Genomic DNA, 17,931 nt, shown 5'->3' with positions numbered 1-17,931 from the left:
ATCACACTTCTGATTGCCTAGACCTGACCATGTCATTGTCCCTGAAAGCAAATGTTCATACAGAAACAAGGGCCAAAAGACTACCGGTCCGCAGGGTTCAAGTTTGTGTGAGCGCAAAAGAAGTGCGACCGTTTCTCTCCCACTCTTTTGGAGAAAGAGAAGATCTGGCTGCATGGTTTATCAATGCTCTTGAGAATAACAATAAACTCATCTGGTAACATGATTGCAGGTAGACAAGTAATTCTGATGGTAACACATGTTTTCAACAAATTACTACTTGGCATTAAACTCAATCATCTTCCATAGTACCAAACGGAATTAATAAACGTATTATCAAATATGTTAAATCCGTAAAAACATAAAAAAATTATAAAAAAAAAATACATCATTTGTTTTCCTCGACGATTAAAGTCATCTTTGTTATATACATACTTTTTTCATGTGTAGGGCTGAAATGGTCTTCGATCCTAGATCGCACGTGGGAGGTTCAGTTGTTTATCTCCAATAATTACATCCTCCTGACCATTGCTGCAAAAACAGAAAATTTCAAAGTGTGAGAAGATTAACGATCGAAACTGCTTGAAATGCAATAGAATAGATAAATACCTGAGATAGCTCAGAGCCGACATTCGATAGAGGCAGGTGAACACTAGTATATGCAACCCAATTGTATAGAAAAATGCAAAAGTCCGAGCATACCTGTAAGATCAATTTTTTCTTGTTAAAGTAAATTACCTTAGGACATACTCCGTTTGCATACATGTTTTTCTAAAAGAAAACCATTTCAACCGGATGCAGACATGAGAAAACACTTTTGAAGGGTTATTCAATTAGCACACAAAATTTGTTTGAACACACCCTCTTTTCATTAAAAGTAATTTCCCTTCTCATTTTGGTGAAAGGGGTGGCCATATACATGGATCGGGGCGGACAACTAGAGTCGTTGTCAAACTTGTAATTACGAGAAGCAACGGAAATTGCACTGTTAATTAAGATAATATGACAACTTGACTGTGAAAAGAATGAGCACAATCTGATTTATGAGACACATTCTGATGTAGTGAATAAGGAGTTTATTCCAGCTTTTGGTATTTTGGTGTTCATCCATTCCATTAATTATTAATTTGAGATTCATGTATCTTAGGTTGTGATGTAATGTTTTGTAGTAATTTTGACGCATTGTAAGTTGTGTTTTAAATTAAGTGGCTAGGTGGAACAATTATCATTTAATATGTTTCAGTGGCTTAGGGAGTTGTATTTGCATTGATGAAGATGTTTTGGCACACTAGTATATTAGGAAGGGAGTTTGATATGCTAAAGGAGACAATTTGGAATTATAATTTTATGGTAACGAGGAATTGAGCATTGCTCTTCTATCATTTTTCTGTCAAGCCTTATGTGTTTTTGACATCTCCTCTATCTCTTTGTCGTTCTGCATTACATTCTGTGAGTTGAGAATAAGATTATGTGAACTTACTTGTTTCCAAGAAGAAAACGTCCGCTGCTAAGAGTAATTCTATCCCTGAAACCCAACTCCTTGTACCTTTGATCCCTTTCCTATATACACAAGAAGAGTACTTATAATACATGATCGCTAACAAATAAAAGAGTAAAATGGACGTACGTTGTATGTCTGATTACAGGGTATATGCATCTTTGTTAACAAACTTTACATATTCACCAGAAAGTACCTTTTTCGAGAAGGCTGCAAAAGGATTTATGTCATCCTCGTATATCTTCTTGTACTTGGACTCAACATCTGATGAAAAACCGCTTTCAAGATCCTCTGCCGGCTGAAATATACCACGGAAGGGATATAACATTAAGGAACTACAAACATTCCCAACAACAAAAGAAAAAAAGAATAAAAGAATGAAAGCAGAGAGGATAAAAATAGATCAAGTATGGCACCTTCTTTGATCCTCTAGAAACTACTTTTTCAAGACTGTAATCCTGAACATAACGAATCTTTCCATAGAGTTTGACATTATCAGCTTTCGTCTTTTCCAGTTCCACTGTTAATGCTCCTATCTTTTCCTTCAAATGTCTTATTTCCTAAAACAATAAAATCAGCCAGCAAAGTTGAATGATTGGACCAGTAATCTAGCTAGATGATATGGCAGAATGTAAAACCAAAGCAACGATTGATGTTTGAAAATAAACAACGTACTTCTTCTGTCTCTCTCAAGCGTGTCCTGAATCGATCTCTCTGATTACAGATAACCTTAAGCATTGAGCTTTGGTCTTGGTCCGAGGAACCATGCTTTTGATCTACATTCTGATTCAGAAAGGGTACTGTTAAAACAAATTAATGTGAAACCAAATGATTGCTAACCAGAGAGTAAAATGGAATGCGTAGTGAAATGTCAAGAACTAACTTAACTGTACAATTACCAAAATTTGTTGTAGTTAAAAAGCTAAACACCAAAAAGGGCAGTGATATAGTAACTGTGAACTAATTTTGCAACCATCACCATTGTTGTTCTATGATATACAAAAGATACCCAAGCACTAGAATGCAGTCTAAAACCAACCAAAACCTACTGGTACGGTTGCTGAAATGATTCACAGGCATTATCATGCGCTAAAAATACTCTTAAATTTGTAAGAAGACAAAACTTCATATATTTTCCTATGCTTCCCTCGGTTTTTTTGAGGTTCAGAAAAGGAGTACAAATAAGAACAAGATTAACTCAGCAATTTCAAACTTTCTTACACTTTAAAGTCGCAAGTATATTTACATCTAACAACCAAAAAACATTTTATCAAAGACTAAAAGTGACAAATCAACCTGGAAGGAAGCAAATTGCATTACTGCAGAGCAGAAATTATATTTTCGAAAATTTTGACCCAATGACTCATGAAATTTTATGTGGGTACAGAATTTGAGAAAATATTCAGAAAATTGTGGTGGCAAGGGAGGCAGGGAGAGAGAGGAGGGGTACCTCAGACGTCTCAGTGCTCCTAGCCTCTGAAAGATCCCAGTCATCAAATAAAGTTCCTTTTTTATCCTTGGAACCATAGCCCTGCAGTACAAGGGAAAAGTAAAGTTAGATAACAGTAGGGGTAACTAGAGTAAAAAGTCGTACATACATGCTCTACACATATATGCATGAGTTTGAATGTGTTTTATGTCAATATTAGATTACTTTAGTATCTATGAAATCTGAACCAATTCTACTTATCAAAATTGTAACTGCAAAAGATATTGATATTATTGTTCTAACATCCACTATGTTAAGATTATAAATGTACTTCATTGTTCATATCATGGAAGCCAAAAGTAAAACTCATTCAAGGGACAATGAGTCATCGATGCCAACCTTCAGTATGTCATCTTCCAACTTCTGGATTAATTTTTGTTGTTCGTTAACCTTTACTGTAAGTTCTGCTATCTTGCCATCAGCTTTTTCCAGTAAGGACGCTTTCTCTGAAAGTTTGACCTGAAAGCAGCACAACAAAAAATACAAGAGACACATGAGAGATCAGTTATAGAATAGGCATCAATCAAACTACAATCCATAGATTCCCACAGAAAGACATGCTATGATCCCTAGGAAATATTTAATTCAAGGTTTATCTCCCACTAGAGCTAGAAAGTAATCCAATCCATAGTGTCTGCATGCATGTCATCATACCTTCAACTGTGTGAGCTCATGCTCCATTTTCCGGTTTTTATCCAGAAGAAGAGACTCCATTTTGCTCATCTCTTCCCCGCTTGTAGCTACCTCCCAATCTTCAGCCTCAATCGAATTATAACCCACTGCCTACAAATATAAAAATGTGAAGTTAAACAGAGATTAAGAGAACTTTGTATGGGTAAGAAGAAATTGGGGAACAATTCTTCAAATATAACTAGGAGTTCTATGCCATTACAGAAGATAAACGAGAACAAATAAGGCATACAAATCAGGAGTTAAATATAAGAAACTACAAGTACAACGAACAAAATCAAGCACAAAAAAGAAAAACAACAAAATAAAACCACCGATGTATGCATTTGAAATTATCATTGAAAGAAAACTCGAATTTCAATCATCTAAAGTACATATTAACATAGATCTTTAGTAATAGACTAAATAGATGGACTAAAATATTAGTGTACCAATAGTGCCAAATTTACCATAAAAAACCTGATCTAATAATTTTGAAGAATTTTCACATCAGTCCCATAAATAAGTTTTCATTGCAGATTCCCGGGCATTGTGTACAATGAAAATTTGTTGGAGATGGAACTTAATTTTCTTACCAGAAATTTTATAATTTGGTTTCTCCAAACAACATTAACAAGTCTAAAACAACTAAGCAATAGAACTTAAAAGCATGAAAAAACTTCTGATAACACTGACGAAATTGAAGCTAAAAAGATAACAGGTAACTTCCAAGCTAAAGAATGTATACAAAAGATGGCATTACCTGCAAAATTTTAACCTTTTTACGCAAATCATCAACCAGTTTAGTTGTTGGCCTTGCTTGAAGCTCTTTTTTCATCTCCTCAAGAGCAGTGTCCTGAATTTAAAGGGATGATAAAATTCTTAGAGAACAAAGAAAAAATTGACTGTGGTACATAACAGGAGTGGGAGCTCAACTATATTGTTTGTACCATACTTGACCAATCCCGAAACTACTGAGCACCGGTCAACGTTATACCGTCAAGGACCCAGAAGAGCTTCCCTTCAACCAGGAGGCCAATCACAATGCGACACGTGTCGACATCAGAAGCCAATCACAGCTCGACACGTGTCAACATCAGAAGCCAATCACAACACGACACGTGTCAATGTTAGAACAAAACTAGAAACTCTCTTCTATAAATAGGGATCATTCTCCCACAATAATCTCTAATGTCATTTTGTACTAAACTATTCACTAGAACTCACAAAATGAGAGCTTGAACCTATGTATTTGTGTAAACCCTTCACAATTAATGAGAACTCCTCTACTCCGTGGACGTAGCCGATCTGGGTGAACCACGTACATCTTGTGTTTGCTTCCCTGTCCCTATTCATTTACGTACTTATCTTCACTAATGATCGAAGCAACCAAGCGAAGGTCACAAACCTGACACTTTCTGTTGTACCAAAGTCCTCGCTGATTTTGTGCATCAACATATATAATACAGGAAATCAAATGACAGGGTGCAGTGGTGAATCCAGGAAAAATGATTGGGTGTGTGTGTGTGTGTCAATATGAAATGAATAGTGCACGTAGGATGGAATAGCATGTAAATTTATTCAGTGAGGCATTTCATCGAGCACTGGGGGGCCTGAGGTCATTTGCAAGCAGCTTCCAAGTAAGCATGTCCATTGAGATCAATAGCTTTTGTGGGTTTTGTGGGGGTGGGAGGGGGGGAAGCAGCTGATTACCCCTGCCCCAAGGTGGATCCAGCCATAAGACGGTGGTAATGGGAGTAGGGAGCTCAATTATATAATACAGTATATCAAATGAGAGGGTAGCAACTACATAACTTGGGTTTCCGGAGCATCATAGAGCTAAAATAAGGGACTACCTAAAAATGACACTCAATGTTCAAATCCCTAACAAAACGTTTGCCTTAAGGTCTTAAAATAGTAATAACATTGAGCCGAGCAACAAAATTAGTATACCTTTTGAATGAGCAGTGCATTCAACTTCTTGATCTCGTTCAGGTGCTCTTCTCTTTCATTAGACAACATTGTTTCAATATTGTGAAGTTCCATGTTGAGTTCAGCGATCATCTTTTCTTTAGCAATTAAAGAATTCTCAAGGACGCTAGTTGAATCTACATCACTGTAGCACAACAACAAACTTACAATAGAAAAATAACCCAAAAACAACAGAACAAATCTATATAAAGACTAGTCTCAATCACTGAAGAAACAAAATATGAATACCTTCAATATCTAATACCAGAAACACTTATTTAATCAGATAATTTCGTGAATACGACTGGAAGATGTTCCTTTTCTTTTTTCTTCCGTAAGTTCTAAGATATTACCAGTAAGAAAATGATGACTATGCTTAGTTTCTTAAGCCAGCAATTTGTACATAGAATTCACAGAATCCTTAAAAGTATAGGACAAATGATAAAATTCACCTAAGCAAGCATTGAAAATTCTAAATTTTTAAGAGGGGTTGGGCTTTTCTATTAATAACTACCATCTGAAGGAAAAGAAAAACAGAATTGAGACAATAGCCTCTGGGGACATTGCGTACAAGTACAACACTGGAGTGCCTCACCTTTTCTTATTTTCTGTATCATCATTTGCTGTCTGTAATTTGGAGCGCAGGAGTCCCTGCAAAATGTTCAATGAAAAAGGGAGCTTCAACAATGAAGAACCATTTACCGCAAGAAGCAAAAGCGAGAAATTGAATAAACAATTATTGCTACCGCTTGGGCCTTAACAAACAATAAAAATTATATTGTACAATCCGTTTGCACAAAAGACTATGAAACTACAATGTGCAGCACCTATAAACAAAGAATGCAAAACTAACGTTGAAAGTGGATTATGAACAACTCAAATCTTGCAATGTAAAAAAATGTTTAGCACACACCTTCTCCCTCTCAAGACTAAGAAGCCGTGTCTGAGCCCGTTCAACTTCATCCATCAGAAGATTGACCTCGGATTGCTTGGTTGCTCTGTCTTCATCTGAAACATAAGAGAAAACATGAGATGCTTCAAAATAATTTATTACATTGATTGCAGAGATAGATGACCCAGAAGAAATCCGGAAATTTGGAACTCACCTGATTGAGCACGAAGGTCGAACAATTGACTTTGAGCAAGCTCATGTAATTTCTGCATATTGAAAACACTGTCTTTAGCTTGTCGTAATTGATCTTGCAACAATTGCTCTCTGTATAAAATGAAGAGATCATATATCAAGATACACAAAAAGATAAAACAGCTTTCAATAAGGACATCAAAAGATGAAAAACAAAATCCTATCAGAAATCTAATGTGGTTTTGCCTTGGCATCAGTCCCATAAATCTGTGTCAGGAATTTTTACCTTTCTTTTATGACCTCAAGCATTTTCTGGTTCTCTTCCGCAAAACTGCGTTGCTTGATCTCCACAATTTCTTTAACTTTATCCTCCATCTAACAGCACATGAGAAAGTTCACCCATTAAAAGGAGATATCACCAGTGACTAAAAAAACGTACATTAATTCTGTTAATTTTCGATATGGACAAACACTCCAGCAATTACATGTCAAATAACAATAGTAACAAAATGAAATCAGAAAAACAACACTGATTTGGATAGAATGAACTGCAAGAGCACATGGCATAATAACTGAAGGTAATAGCAATCTTCAGTTTCGAAACTGTTTACATGATTACATCTAACTTTAATTAGGACATGGCTCACAAAGGTAGAGTCTGAAGGAAACCACTTGCAACCCAACTAATATATCCTTGATATGGCAAGATGTGAATATTAAAAAACTTTACACCACGACTCAAAAAAATTTCTGCATTGAGAAACCGAAAAACTTCAGACCACTTGAGAAGTTATAGAGGTGCTTTTTAAATTAAGAAAGAAATACTAAATATTACGAACCTGTTGCTCTAACTGGCGATTACGCTCTTCAAGTCTTCTTATTGTTGCCTGTTGATTCTTCAAATGAGTTGCTTCTGTCCTGAATTCTTCAAGCTCAACTTTCATTTTCCTATTCTCAGATTCTAGTTCAGACAATTTCACATCTTGCTCCTGCAGGAGATGAATAAAGGTATACTAATGAAACATAGACACAGGGGACAGCTTACAAGCAGAGAGTGCACATAGCACACACTCAAGAGATACAATATTCGGTCAATAAGTGAAGAAGTAAATTGATTGTAAAACTTTTCCAAGTCATCTATATGAAACCATTGCTCAAACAACACTAAAGATACTTCAATTGGCCTCATAAGAGTCACAACTCTAACTATAGACTAGCTTATGATACTCAGAAGAGTCACAACAAAACTTGCTCCGTTAAAGTTCAATCAATTTAATGTAATAAAGATGAAAGCACGTATTAAATCAAGTTTGACATTTCACATAAACATTAGAAAACACTATACGAAGCATGCCAGTGGTACTTACAGCACTTGAAGCAAGCGCCAGATAAGGATCTGGAGCCTCGTAAAGTTTTTGATAGATGTTAAGAAAAGCATTCTCTCCAAATTTCGCTCTCTTGGTAAGATTATCAACTTCTTCTTGGTAACCTCTCAGTAATGAATTAAAGAGATTTAGCTTGTCTTCCGGTGATGCTTTCTTAAAATCTGTCAGATAAACAATTTGAAAAATTAACAAATATGCTTTTCATCATGCAAACGTGAGATGAAACAATTAAAACACAGAAAACACTTCTCTATAAAGGTACGCAATATCTCCACTTTGGTACCCAATATCTCTACTTTCAAGAAGAAATTCACGCTAGCCCAAGGACAGAGAGGTGGGTACTCTTCCCTCCCTGGACCAACTAATGTGAACTAACACCGTGGTCATGATACAGATAAAATGGAATACCTCTAGTGCTCTCCGCAAGCTTCCGTCTGTTCTTCTGGCTGTTTTCCTGATTTTCAGCTATCCTAAGCCCTTGCTCATCCAGGACACTTTTTTCCTTCTCCAAATCAAAATCTGTAAGCAAAAGAAAAAACAAAAGCAGCCATTGAAAAATAATCTTTAGAATAATGGTCTTGTTTAAATTGTTTCACAAACCAATTAACTCGGTCACCACAGTGGTCAATCCACGAGGCAATATTCCGATTTTAACAGACTCCAAACTAAACTGAATCGTAATCCAACCTCCATCTCCGAATATCCTCTCCATCTACGTATATCTTCTAATCCAATTATGCAAATTCAAGCCTTTGTGCGATTTCTTATGGATAAACTCATTCCATTCTCACTACTATCACGCGATTTAGTTACTTCAACTTGAATACTTACTAATTCGACACAAAACCCTACAACGACAAATAAATTTAGGCAATTGCACATTTCTGTATATATATGTAATTTTCTACTTGTATTGCCAGTAACACAGAATCCAATTAGCAAATTACAGGGATGACATGAAGAATAACTTGCGGATCCTTATAGATAGCTACCATTCCCATATTCTTCAAAGCAAATCTAAGCTTCAACTTTACCTTTCCAGAAATTGGAGACGACGGAGATGGGAGAGGAGGAGGACTTGGATTTGTCCCTGTCGGATCCACCTTGCGGAGGAGCCTCCATTGGCGCGGCGCTGGATCTCTACGGCCTGAAACGTCACGTCGTTTGTGAGCTCGCGATTCAGCAAGGGGCAGTGGCGGATTGAGAGATCGAGAAATTGAAGAAAGACGGATCTGAGAAAAACAGAGGTCTGGATTTTTGGTTAGGCTTATTAATTGATAGGAAATTTTATTTGAACATGTAACCCTTTCTACACTTTAACCTCATTCTACGTGTAATTTAAATTTGAATTGTTAATTTGTCTATTTTATTCTATTTCATAATTGCTATTAAGTATAAATGAAATTAATAATAAAATTCAAATTTATCAATAAACACATTAAATCATTCCTTCTTGTTTATTCTACGTTTATTCTGGCTAAAATCCTAATAAGTCTTGTAAGAAAAAACAAGTTTTTATTATGGGAAATTTTATTTGAACCCATTTAACCTCTCTCTACACTCAACTTACTCTCTTCACCCATATTGTTTTTTATTAAAGAATTAATATCTCTTTAAACCCAAATTTATTACCTAAACTAACCTCTTAAACCCAATTCAAAATGTAAAATTATTTTTACACCCATTCTCTTTATAAAAAAGTTGTAGGCATGGACAACAAAAGATTTGACACGGCTGAATTTGCAATTCGTGGTGATTCTGTCAAATTCTTCACCTGAAATGCAATTGGAAAAAGGTCAAGACAATCAAATGACAATCGGTAAAGGGTTAGAGCATGGGGTCAAACTCACGTCTGGAGAATAATTTCTTGCAATGGTTAGATCTGCAAAATGCACACACTAGCTCAGTAAACCACATACAAATGAAGAAACAAAAACCAGCAATCCAAGAATTAAATTTCTATGACTACCTAACATAAAATGGATGTATGTCTGATGAGTGCGTGTGCATGCGCAAAACATCACATGCAAGCATTTTTTTTCAAAGAGGCGTCCTTTGCCCCCTATAATTGCATATGTTGTATAGGACTAGCATTTCCATGGCTGTTTTTTTTTTCTTTCTGCTACCACAACCCATCCATGGACTTAGGATCCAAGAGATCATTCCATAGATTTGAATTTGCCAAGAGAATGTTATGCAAGCTCCAGTTCAGTCATTTTTATTTTCATGAACTTTCTAATAAACTTTGAAGTGACATAGGGTTGGGTGTTTTGCTGCTATGTTAATAAACAAATAAAAAAATTGGAGTTATTTCGAATAAAAAAGGTGCAAGACATGCCACCCACTAGTTCGTGGTTAAGGTTGAGCAATCTTTATTTGCACCAAGAAGCAAGTTTTATGTCCTTGCAGTACTAATCAAAAGTCCTTGCATTAGTATTTTGGGGCGTATACATACGACATAGAGAAATAAATGCAATATAATATAAATGGTATGAAATTTAATCCCAAGAAAAAGCAAACAAACAAAATATCCATAAATCGAGTCATACCTTAGTTAGAGGATTAAAAACTTCAAAATCATCATCCATCAATAGAAAAGCTTGTTTTTCTCTATCAGAGCTATTAGAGTTTTAGTCGGAATGAACGTAGGATAAACAAAGAGTGATGTTAGGGTTTAGTTATAGTATGTGGGTCTATTGATAAATTTGATTTTTATTATTAATTTGATTTTGTACTTAATAGTAATTATGCAATAGGGTAAAATAGACAATTAATTTTTAAAATTAAAGTTGGATGTAGAAAGAAGTTAGATGAGTTTAAATAAAATTTCTCTTTTTTTATTGATATATGGTGATTTTTAAGTTTTGAATCCTACAACTAAGGTATAACTCAATTTATGAATAGTTTGTTCGCTTGATTTCAATTTTTTTTAAGTTTAGAAAATAAGTATTTGGGTTTCAATTTTTTTCATCAATCCTGTATGGTTTGTTAAACTTTCTGGAAACTTTGGATTCTGGTGTCTGACAGGGAACTCCCTTTTATGGTTTTTCTCTGCCGATGTCTGTCTGCACCCTCAAAATACCATTTGGCATCAATGTAACTATTTCCTATAGTGCCACCTATCACTTTATTTATAAATAATAGGCCTTTTAATGCAGAATTGTAGAACTGCAGATTTGCAGAATCGCAAGGACCTTAGAGCAACTCCAACCCTATCTTTTAGGTTGGCCCAAAGCCAAAAAAAATAGGTTGTCCCCCAAAAAAAACCCTCCACTCCTAAAAATAGGCTAGCCCAAAGTCCAAGCCAGTTTGTAAGCCGGCCCAAAATGGGCTAAGGTAGGAATCGGCCTATCTAGCGTCATGTTGATGCCAGCATGACTTCAACAAACAACACAATTTTTTTTCCGCATCAAGCGCGTGGGAAACATATGCGCTTCCCTGACAAGGTGACAGGCGTTGGGCCTGCGCTGTAGGCGCACTAAAGGGGTGTGGGACATGGGCCATTGGATTTCCAATAGCTAGTATTCTGGGTCGTTGGATTTCCAACGGTAAAAAAAATTGAAATTCAAACCCAACGGCTAGTGATGTGGCACAATCTAGATCATTCGATTTTTAAATCAATGGTCCAGATTTTTCGACAGAAAAACTTTAAAAAAAATAATAAATAAAATGTCAGAAATTAATAATAATTTTTTATAAATAAAGAAAATGTCAGAAATTAAAAATAAAATTATTGTTTTTATTATTTTGTCACATCTCAGTCTGCATAGTAATATATTGTCTGCTTTAGGCCATGCTCTCACGGATTTATTACACATCTTACTATAGGGAGATGGGCATGTACATATAAGGCACATCACCTCCTCTCCCTTGGGTGATGTGGGATCTCACAATCCTCCGGTGCTTCGGTGAGTTTCACCACTCACCACCACCCCTAATCAAATCCCCTTGGACCCAGGAACAAGACCTAACTAGTGGTAGAGGCATTGGAACACCAAGGAAGGAGAATCGAAGAACACCCACCTTAGGGTTTCCGATAGGTTCGAGCTAAATTGGGGCTTTTCCTGATCAAATTGGACTTGGTCATAGGTATAAAATTTGCTTTACTCATTGAGATCTTCATTTATATAAAATTTGAGAATTTTTTGAAATAGTTGAATTTTCCGACGAGTCGGGGTGGCCGACCGCCATGGGCGGCGGCGCATGGGCCAAGGCATCCCTTGACCTTCCTAAGCTAAATTTGATACCTCAATTCTATATGTGAAGTCTGATTAATGAAATTTCATCGTTTGAACATAGTTTTGATAGAGACCGTCACTTGATCCTTATATGAATCGACAATTCGACCGTTGGATCATCACCAAACCTTAATACATTATAGTACATAATATTTTAGGACAATAGGAACTGATGGATTGGGAATCCAATGTACGGATCTTCCCAAATTGGATTTGTAAGTTCGTAAAATAAAATGTCGGCCGCCACTTAAATTTAGCAATTGGCGGAGATCCGACCGTTGGATCGTTCTAAAACTGTAAGATGTTGTTCTGGAAGCTTATTGAAACTCTTGGGAAGTTACGAATTAGAAATCCGAGGTGTGGATCTTCTGGATCGAGTTACGTAGGTTTGTGGACCCTACCGTCGACCTTTGATCGATGATTGACTTTTGGTCAATGGGTTTCAAATCATTCTAAAACGTCCTTGGGGATATGTTTTATTTAAGTTACATATTCTATCTATAAGAATTCTGAGACGTGATTTGATAATTGTTCTAGGCGCCGATCGTTTGAGACGCCTCGATATTCATGCTAGGGAGTTATAGCTCGGACTTCAGGTGAGTGGGTCTTTTCCTTTTTATAGTATGTATATATATATATATATATGATTGATAGTTTCCACAAATGTTTTAGAATTGATTTATGCATATTATGCCACGATTTACTTAGTTTTAAAATGATGTCATGTGGTTGAGATTTATATCGTCATGGCATATTCATATGCATTTTACATGCTTATAAATATTGTGTTGTTGTGAAATGCTAAAGAAATTCTACTGGACGTGCAGGTAAGTTCAGGTAAGTTATTATATTGTTGCAATCATAGAATCATTATGGCATGCATATATTCATGTAGTGCTCATCATTGCTGCACCCTGGTTTTAGTGCTCCTGCACGGGCTAGGGCCATCCTTCACATGATTATTCACTTCCCGTACCGCACGCTCGCCTTAGATCCAAGTTAGGTGCTAGCCTGTCGTACAGGTCGTATTAGGAGACTCCGACTCGTAGGCAACTAACTTTCACGTGATCGTAGCATTATAACGTATATTATTACACCTAGCATGTCGTACAGGTCACATTAGGTGACTCCGACTAGTGTGTTAGCATAGATTGATGAGTCATAGGTGCAGTCGTATGGGTCACATTAGGTGACTCCGACTTGCGTGCTAGTATAGATTGTTGAGCACATGCCTATATTTATATTGTTGTTGAGTTGTTGTGTTGTGGCATACTTCTGGATTTACTGTTGGCATGCATTTGATTTTCATACTTATATGTAGTATCATTTTCTGGAAACTATACATGTTTTACAGCGAGGGGTTAGTATGTTCAGAAAACAAATGGGTTTTTTTTTTATATAAAACTTTATTTTCAGTCCACTCACCCTTGTTTTTCGCCCCTTTAGGTTCTAGTAGTAGAGTTTTCGTACTGACGAGGATTATTGGCAAATCTTGGTGTAGACAATTACCATTGATGATATAATTCTCACCCTATTTTACTGTACTATACTCATACTCTATCATCATGTGTGAAATGAGTTCATTCTTGTTCACAGTGCACTCTTGTATTTAGGCACTTTTAGGTTTAAATTTATTCACATTGTCCACATCACTACACTTTATGGCTTCATTACCTTTCAGGTGTTGGCCAGCACAGCTCGATTCGGAATCTTAGTAGACATCCCGAGTCAGGGTATGTCAATTTTATAATAAAAATTAATAATATTTTAATAAAATAGACTAGGCTATTTAGTTTTAGGGGTAGAGATGCACTTAGCCAATTACTTTCATTGTAGTCAATTACTTTTCATTTGGGTGGATTAAATGGACTTTGGGCCAGCTCATTTTTTAGGGGTGGAGTTGCTTTAACACATTAACACACCATATTTTTAATCGATTTAAACCTGACATGTGGTGAGATCAGACCCCTACTACAAATTATATTTCTAGTAAAAGAATGAAATTTTTACAATAATTCTAGCTGAGAGCTTGTATAATTTCAACATGTTACTTCTACTGATGAAATTTTATATTTTTCAAGTATATATATGAAAACTCCATCTTCACTGTGATTAGATAATTCAAGCTTAGCGCTTATGTGTTTAAATACTTTATTTACTTTGTCCTTCGCGGCCACTTATTAGTACGGTTTTATTATTTATTTTTTTAGCAACAAGAATTCGATGATGCCTCTGATCAAGGTAACGAGGTTGGACTATACTGATCAATTTACAACTTATGAGGTAATCATTTATTTACAATGTTGTTGACGTGTTAGTTAATTTTAGAATTTTACTTCTAAATAGATAGGTGTTACGTGCAAATATTCAAAGGAAAAGATGTGTTGATTAGATGGGTTCATGAACAAGGAAAGCTGAATAATATGGTACTTGTTATTAAAATGTTCGATTTAGGAGGTAAGATTGTGAGTCGCCCTCGACTAACACTTGCTTGTGAAAGAAACAGTACAAATTTGTCATACCAATGTGTTGTAACATATGGTCAAAGGTCAGATGAGATTTGTCACACAAAAAAACAATCTAAGAGTACTAATATGAAAAAATGTAGATGTCCATTCTTGTTGAAATGTGTGAATATTGGCGATGAGGACGATTGGACATTGAAGGTAGTATGCGGAGTGCATAATTGTCTTGCTTCAAAGTATCTCAAAGGACATTCTTTTGCAGGGCAACTTTCTAAAGAGGATAATGAATTGTTGGTGGACATGTCTAAAAGTTTGGTGAGGCCTAAAGATATCTTAGGCCTAAATATATCTTAGTCTTTATCAAAGATAGAGATGCACAAAATGAATCAATTATAAGAACAATATATAATGTTAGGTACTGAAGTAGGATGAAAGAATTTGTCGGGAGAACACAGATGCAACAATTGCTTTATAAGTTATCAGAACACAAGTATGTTGAGTGACACATGAGTTATGGCAATATTGTGACTGACCTTTTCTGGGCTCACCCTATTAATATTGAGATATTACGAGCATTCTCACATTTACTTATCATGGATTGCACATGTACGACTAACATGTATCGTTTCCACTCTTACAAATTGTGGGTGTGACATCCACTACTATGACATTCTCATTTGCTTTTGTGTATATGGAGGCCGAGAAATAAGACAATTACATCTAGGCTTTAACTAGATTAAAGATATTGGTTCATGACTATTATCTTCCTAGGGTTATTGCCACCGATCGAGATTTAGCACTTCTGAATTCTATTAAGTCTATATTGCCTAGTGTGCAACATTTATTGTGTAGATGGCATATTAACAAAAATTTGTTGTCAAAGTGCAAGAAAATGTTTGAGTCAAACAAGCAGTGGAATAAATTTAATAGAGATTGGAATTGCCTTGTGAGTTCAGAAATAGAAGAGTATCAGCATTTTTTTTTGCAAAAAATGGAATCTAAGTTCAGTAATTATGATGATGCTCTTGAGTACATACAAAACAATTGATTAATTCCATATAAGGATAAGTTCGTAGGCACTTGGATAGATAATTGTATGCATCTTGGTACTACAACCTTAAACAGGTATATTTCTCCTTACTTTTTAAATTCTATATATAGTTTATGATTACTCACATATTGTTGTAAACATGGCAGAAATTGCACATGCCAAGTTGAAACGACAACTTTGCTCCAGTCAACTTAACTTTGAGACATCGTGGGTACATATACACTCTTGTTGGAGTTGCATCATACATAGGTTAAATCATCTTTTGAAAAAAGTCGATGTTTTGTTCAACACAAATTCAAGAAACCTGAGTTGCAACGACTAGTATGTTTAGTTTCTATCCATGCCTTGAACTTAATTGTCTACGAGTCCAAAAGTTAGTTTGGGTTTGCCTTGCATTTACATTATTATTATTTAGCCTTTTAAATTATATTGTATTTCTTTTTAATAACAGGTTGGAAAAAGAAAGGGTGACTGTCGTATCTTATGGTTGCACCATTCGCCAAACTCATCAATTGCCGTGTGTACATGAGATTGCAAAATATAGAAGACTTGGTAAGCCGATCCCACTTGACGCTCTTCATCCGCCTTGGAGAAAATTAGATTTTATCAATGTGCCAAATAGTAGTGAACAACTAGTTCCTCCAGAAAAGTCAGGTAGAAAGATTTAATATTTGGTTTGAAGAACAAATTGATGATAAGAAACAAGAGCTCGAGATGAAAATTGAAGAGCTAACGAACCCAGGTACGACTTTACTTAATGCTACAAAAGAACAGATTAAGACAAAAGGGTGACCATGTAAAGTCGACAGTTATACTGGACGTTTCCCATAAGCATTTGAGACTACTAAGGCTGAACTTGCTCAATCCAAATTTGATTGCCAAACACCAGTTACTAGTACAATAGCGAATGTTAGCACTATCTCACAAATAAAAAAGAAGCAAAAAGAGCATGTCACTAAGCCATAAGAAAAGAACCAAAAAGCACTATGCCTTAAGAAAAGAATAAAAAAGAGAATGTCATTGCCCTACCAGAAAAGAAACAAAAGATGAATCTTGTTGCCACATCACCAATCGTGAATGCCGAGGTTGTTCTTGATCAACTGAGTTGTGACATTCAAATACTAGACTAATATATTGCCACAACAAAAACAATTTAAGGTAGGTAAAAATTTGCACATCTCTTGAAATACAATAAAGCTTTCCTTTCATTACTTTGAAGAAACTAACATTGATTTTTTTTTTTCATTATTTACTTTATGTCATACTAGATTTATACACCTCCTGAATTTATTGATCCCTTGCCGACATGGATATATAGAGAAGAATTCCCTGATGCTATCAAGATATATTATTGGTTAAACTGATGTTAATCAGGATGGAAATTGTAGATATAGTCATATATGTGGCATTGGGAATTGATAATGGATGGCGTAAGTTACAAAGAAATTTACTACATCAACTACGTCAAATGCCTTCTCTTTTTCAGAATTGTTTTGTAAGGAACGATAGGTATGCGAAGATTGAGCGAGCACTTGATTATTTTGTAGATGGTTTTGCACCATAGTATAATTGGTTGACTATGCCAGATGTGGGGCATATTATTGCTACATGTTACAACATGGTTTTGATACACTTGAACGTGGCACAATGCATTATTTCTTCCATACTCTCTAGGGTCTTCATCTCAATCAAGTGATACTGACCTACGTGAGGCTGCCATTGGGTATCTAGGTGAAGATCATCATTTTATCCAAGTATAAGATATGTTTTTTTCTTTTTACGTATGTATTTTTTATCTTATTTGATAACTCTAAATTGATTGATGACTTTGTTTGTTGTAGGTACATTTGTCTAAATGTCACCCTATGCCACCAGTTTTTACCATGTGGCACAAAAAGAGTCAAATGAGCAATGATATTAGAGTGTTTTGGTACCATATTATATTGGGCTTCGTTGTTTGGGCTTCCAGACATTGAGCCCATGATTCATGTAAAAGGGGAGGAGCCATTAGTCTATAAAAGGGTCTCCTCACCCTCATAATCCTGAAGGCTCTGATCCTCATATACAGAGGCCACAAGGCTCAC

The 17,931-nt window shown here is 35.7% G+C and overlaps 1 protein-coding gene across 1 annotated transcript; it reads right to left on the bottom strand.

Annotated features, from left to right (window-relative positions):
- Positions 1–259: 259 nt before the first annotated feature.
- LOC126586597 (protein CASP) lies at positions 260–9,390 on the bottom strand. Its single transcript, XM_050251503.1, has 19 exons — positions 9,128–9,390; positions 8,502–8,612; positions 8,076–8,254; positions 7,548–7,697; positions 6,995–7,083; positions 6,731–6,840; positions 6,538–6,632; positions 6,220–6,275; positions 5,607–5,769; positions 4,417–4,509; positions 3,639–3,767; positions 3,324–3,443; positions 2,946–3,026; positions 2,171–2,278; positions 1,912–2,055; positions 1,692–1,793; positions 1,478–1,557; positions 607–699; positions 260–528 (listed from the first exon to the last, which is right to left on the bottom strand). The coding sequence occupies exons 1-19, from the start codon at positions 9,213–9,215 to the stop codon at positions 468–470; spliced, it is 2,052 nt and encodes a 683-aa protein (XP_050107460.1). The 5' UTR covers positions 9,216–9,390; the 3' UTR covers positions 260–467.
- Between the last annotated feature and the right edge of the window lie 8,541 nt (positions 9,391–17,931).

The sequence above is a fragment of the Malus sylvestris genome, chromosome 10 (genome assembly GCF_916048215.2).
Source record: "Malus sylvestris chromosome 10, drMalSylv7.2, whole genome shotgun sequence".
NCBI lineage: Eukaryota > Viridiplantae > Streptophyta > Magnoliopsida > Rosales > Rosaceae > Malus > Malus sylvestris.
This window is presented reverse-complemented; position numbering and strand designations above follow the sequence as displayed.

Excerpts from the sequence above, each read along its gene's own strand:
- LOC126586597 (XM_050251503.1), bottom strand. The coding sequence starts at position 9,215 with ATGGAGGCTCCTCCGCAAGGTGGATCCGACAGGGACAAATCCAAGTCC. Across the intron at positions 7,698-8,075 it reads TGGCGCTTGCTTCAAGTGCT|GAGCAAGATGTGAAATTGTC; the intron begins GTAAGTACCACT and ends CATCTCCTGCAG. Across the intron at positions 3,768-4,416 it reads AAAAGGTTAAAATTTTGCAG|GCAGTGGGTTATAATTCGAT; the intron begins GTAATGCCATCT and ends TTATATTTGTAG.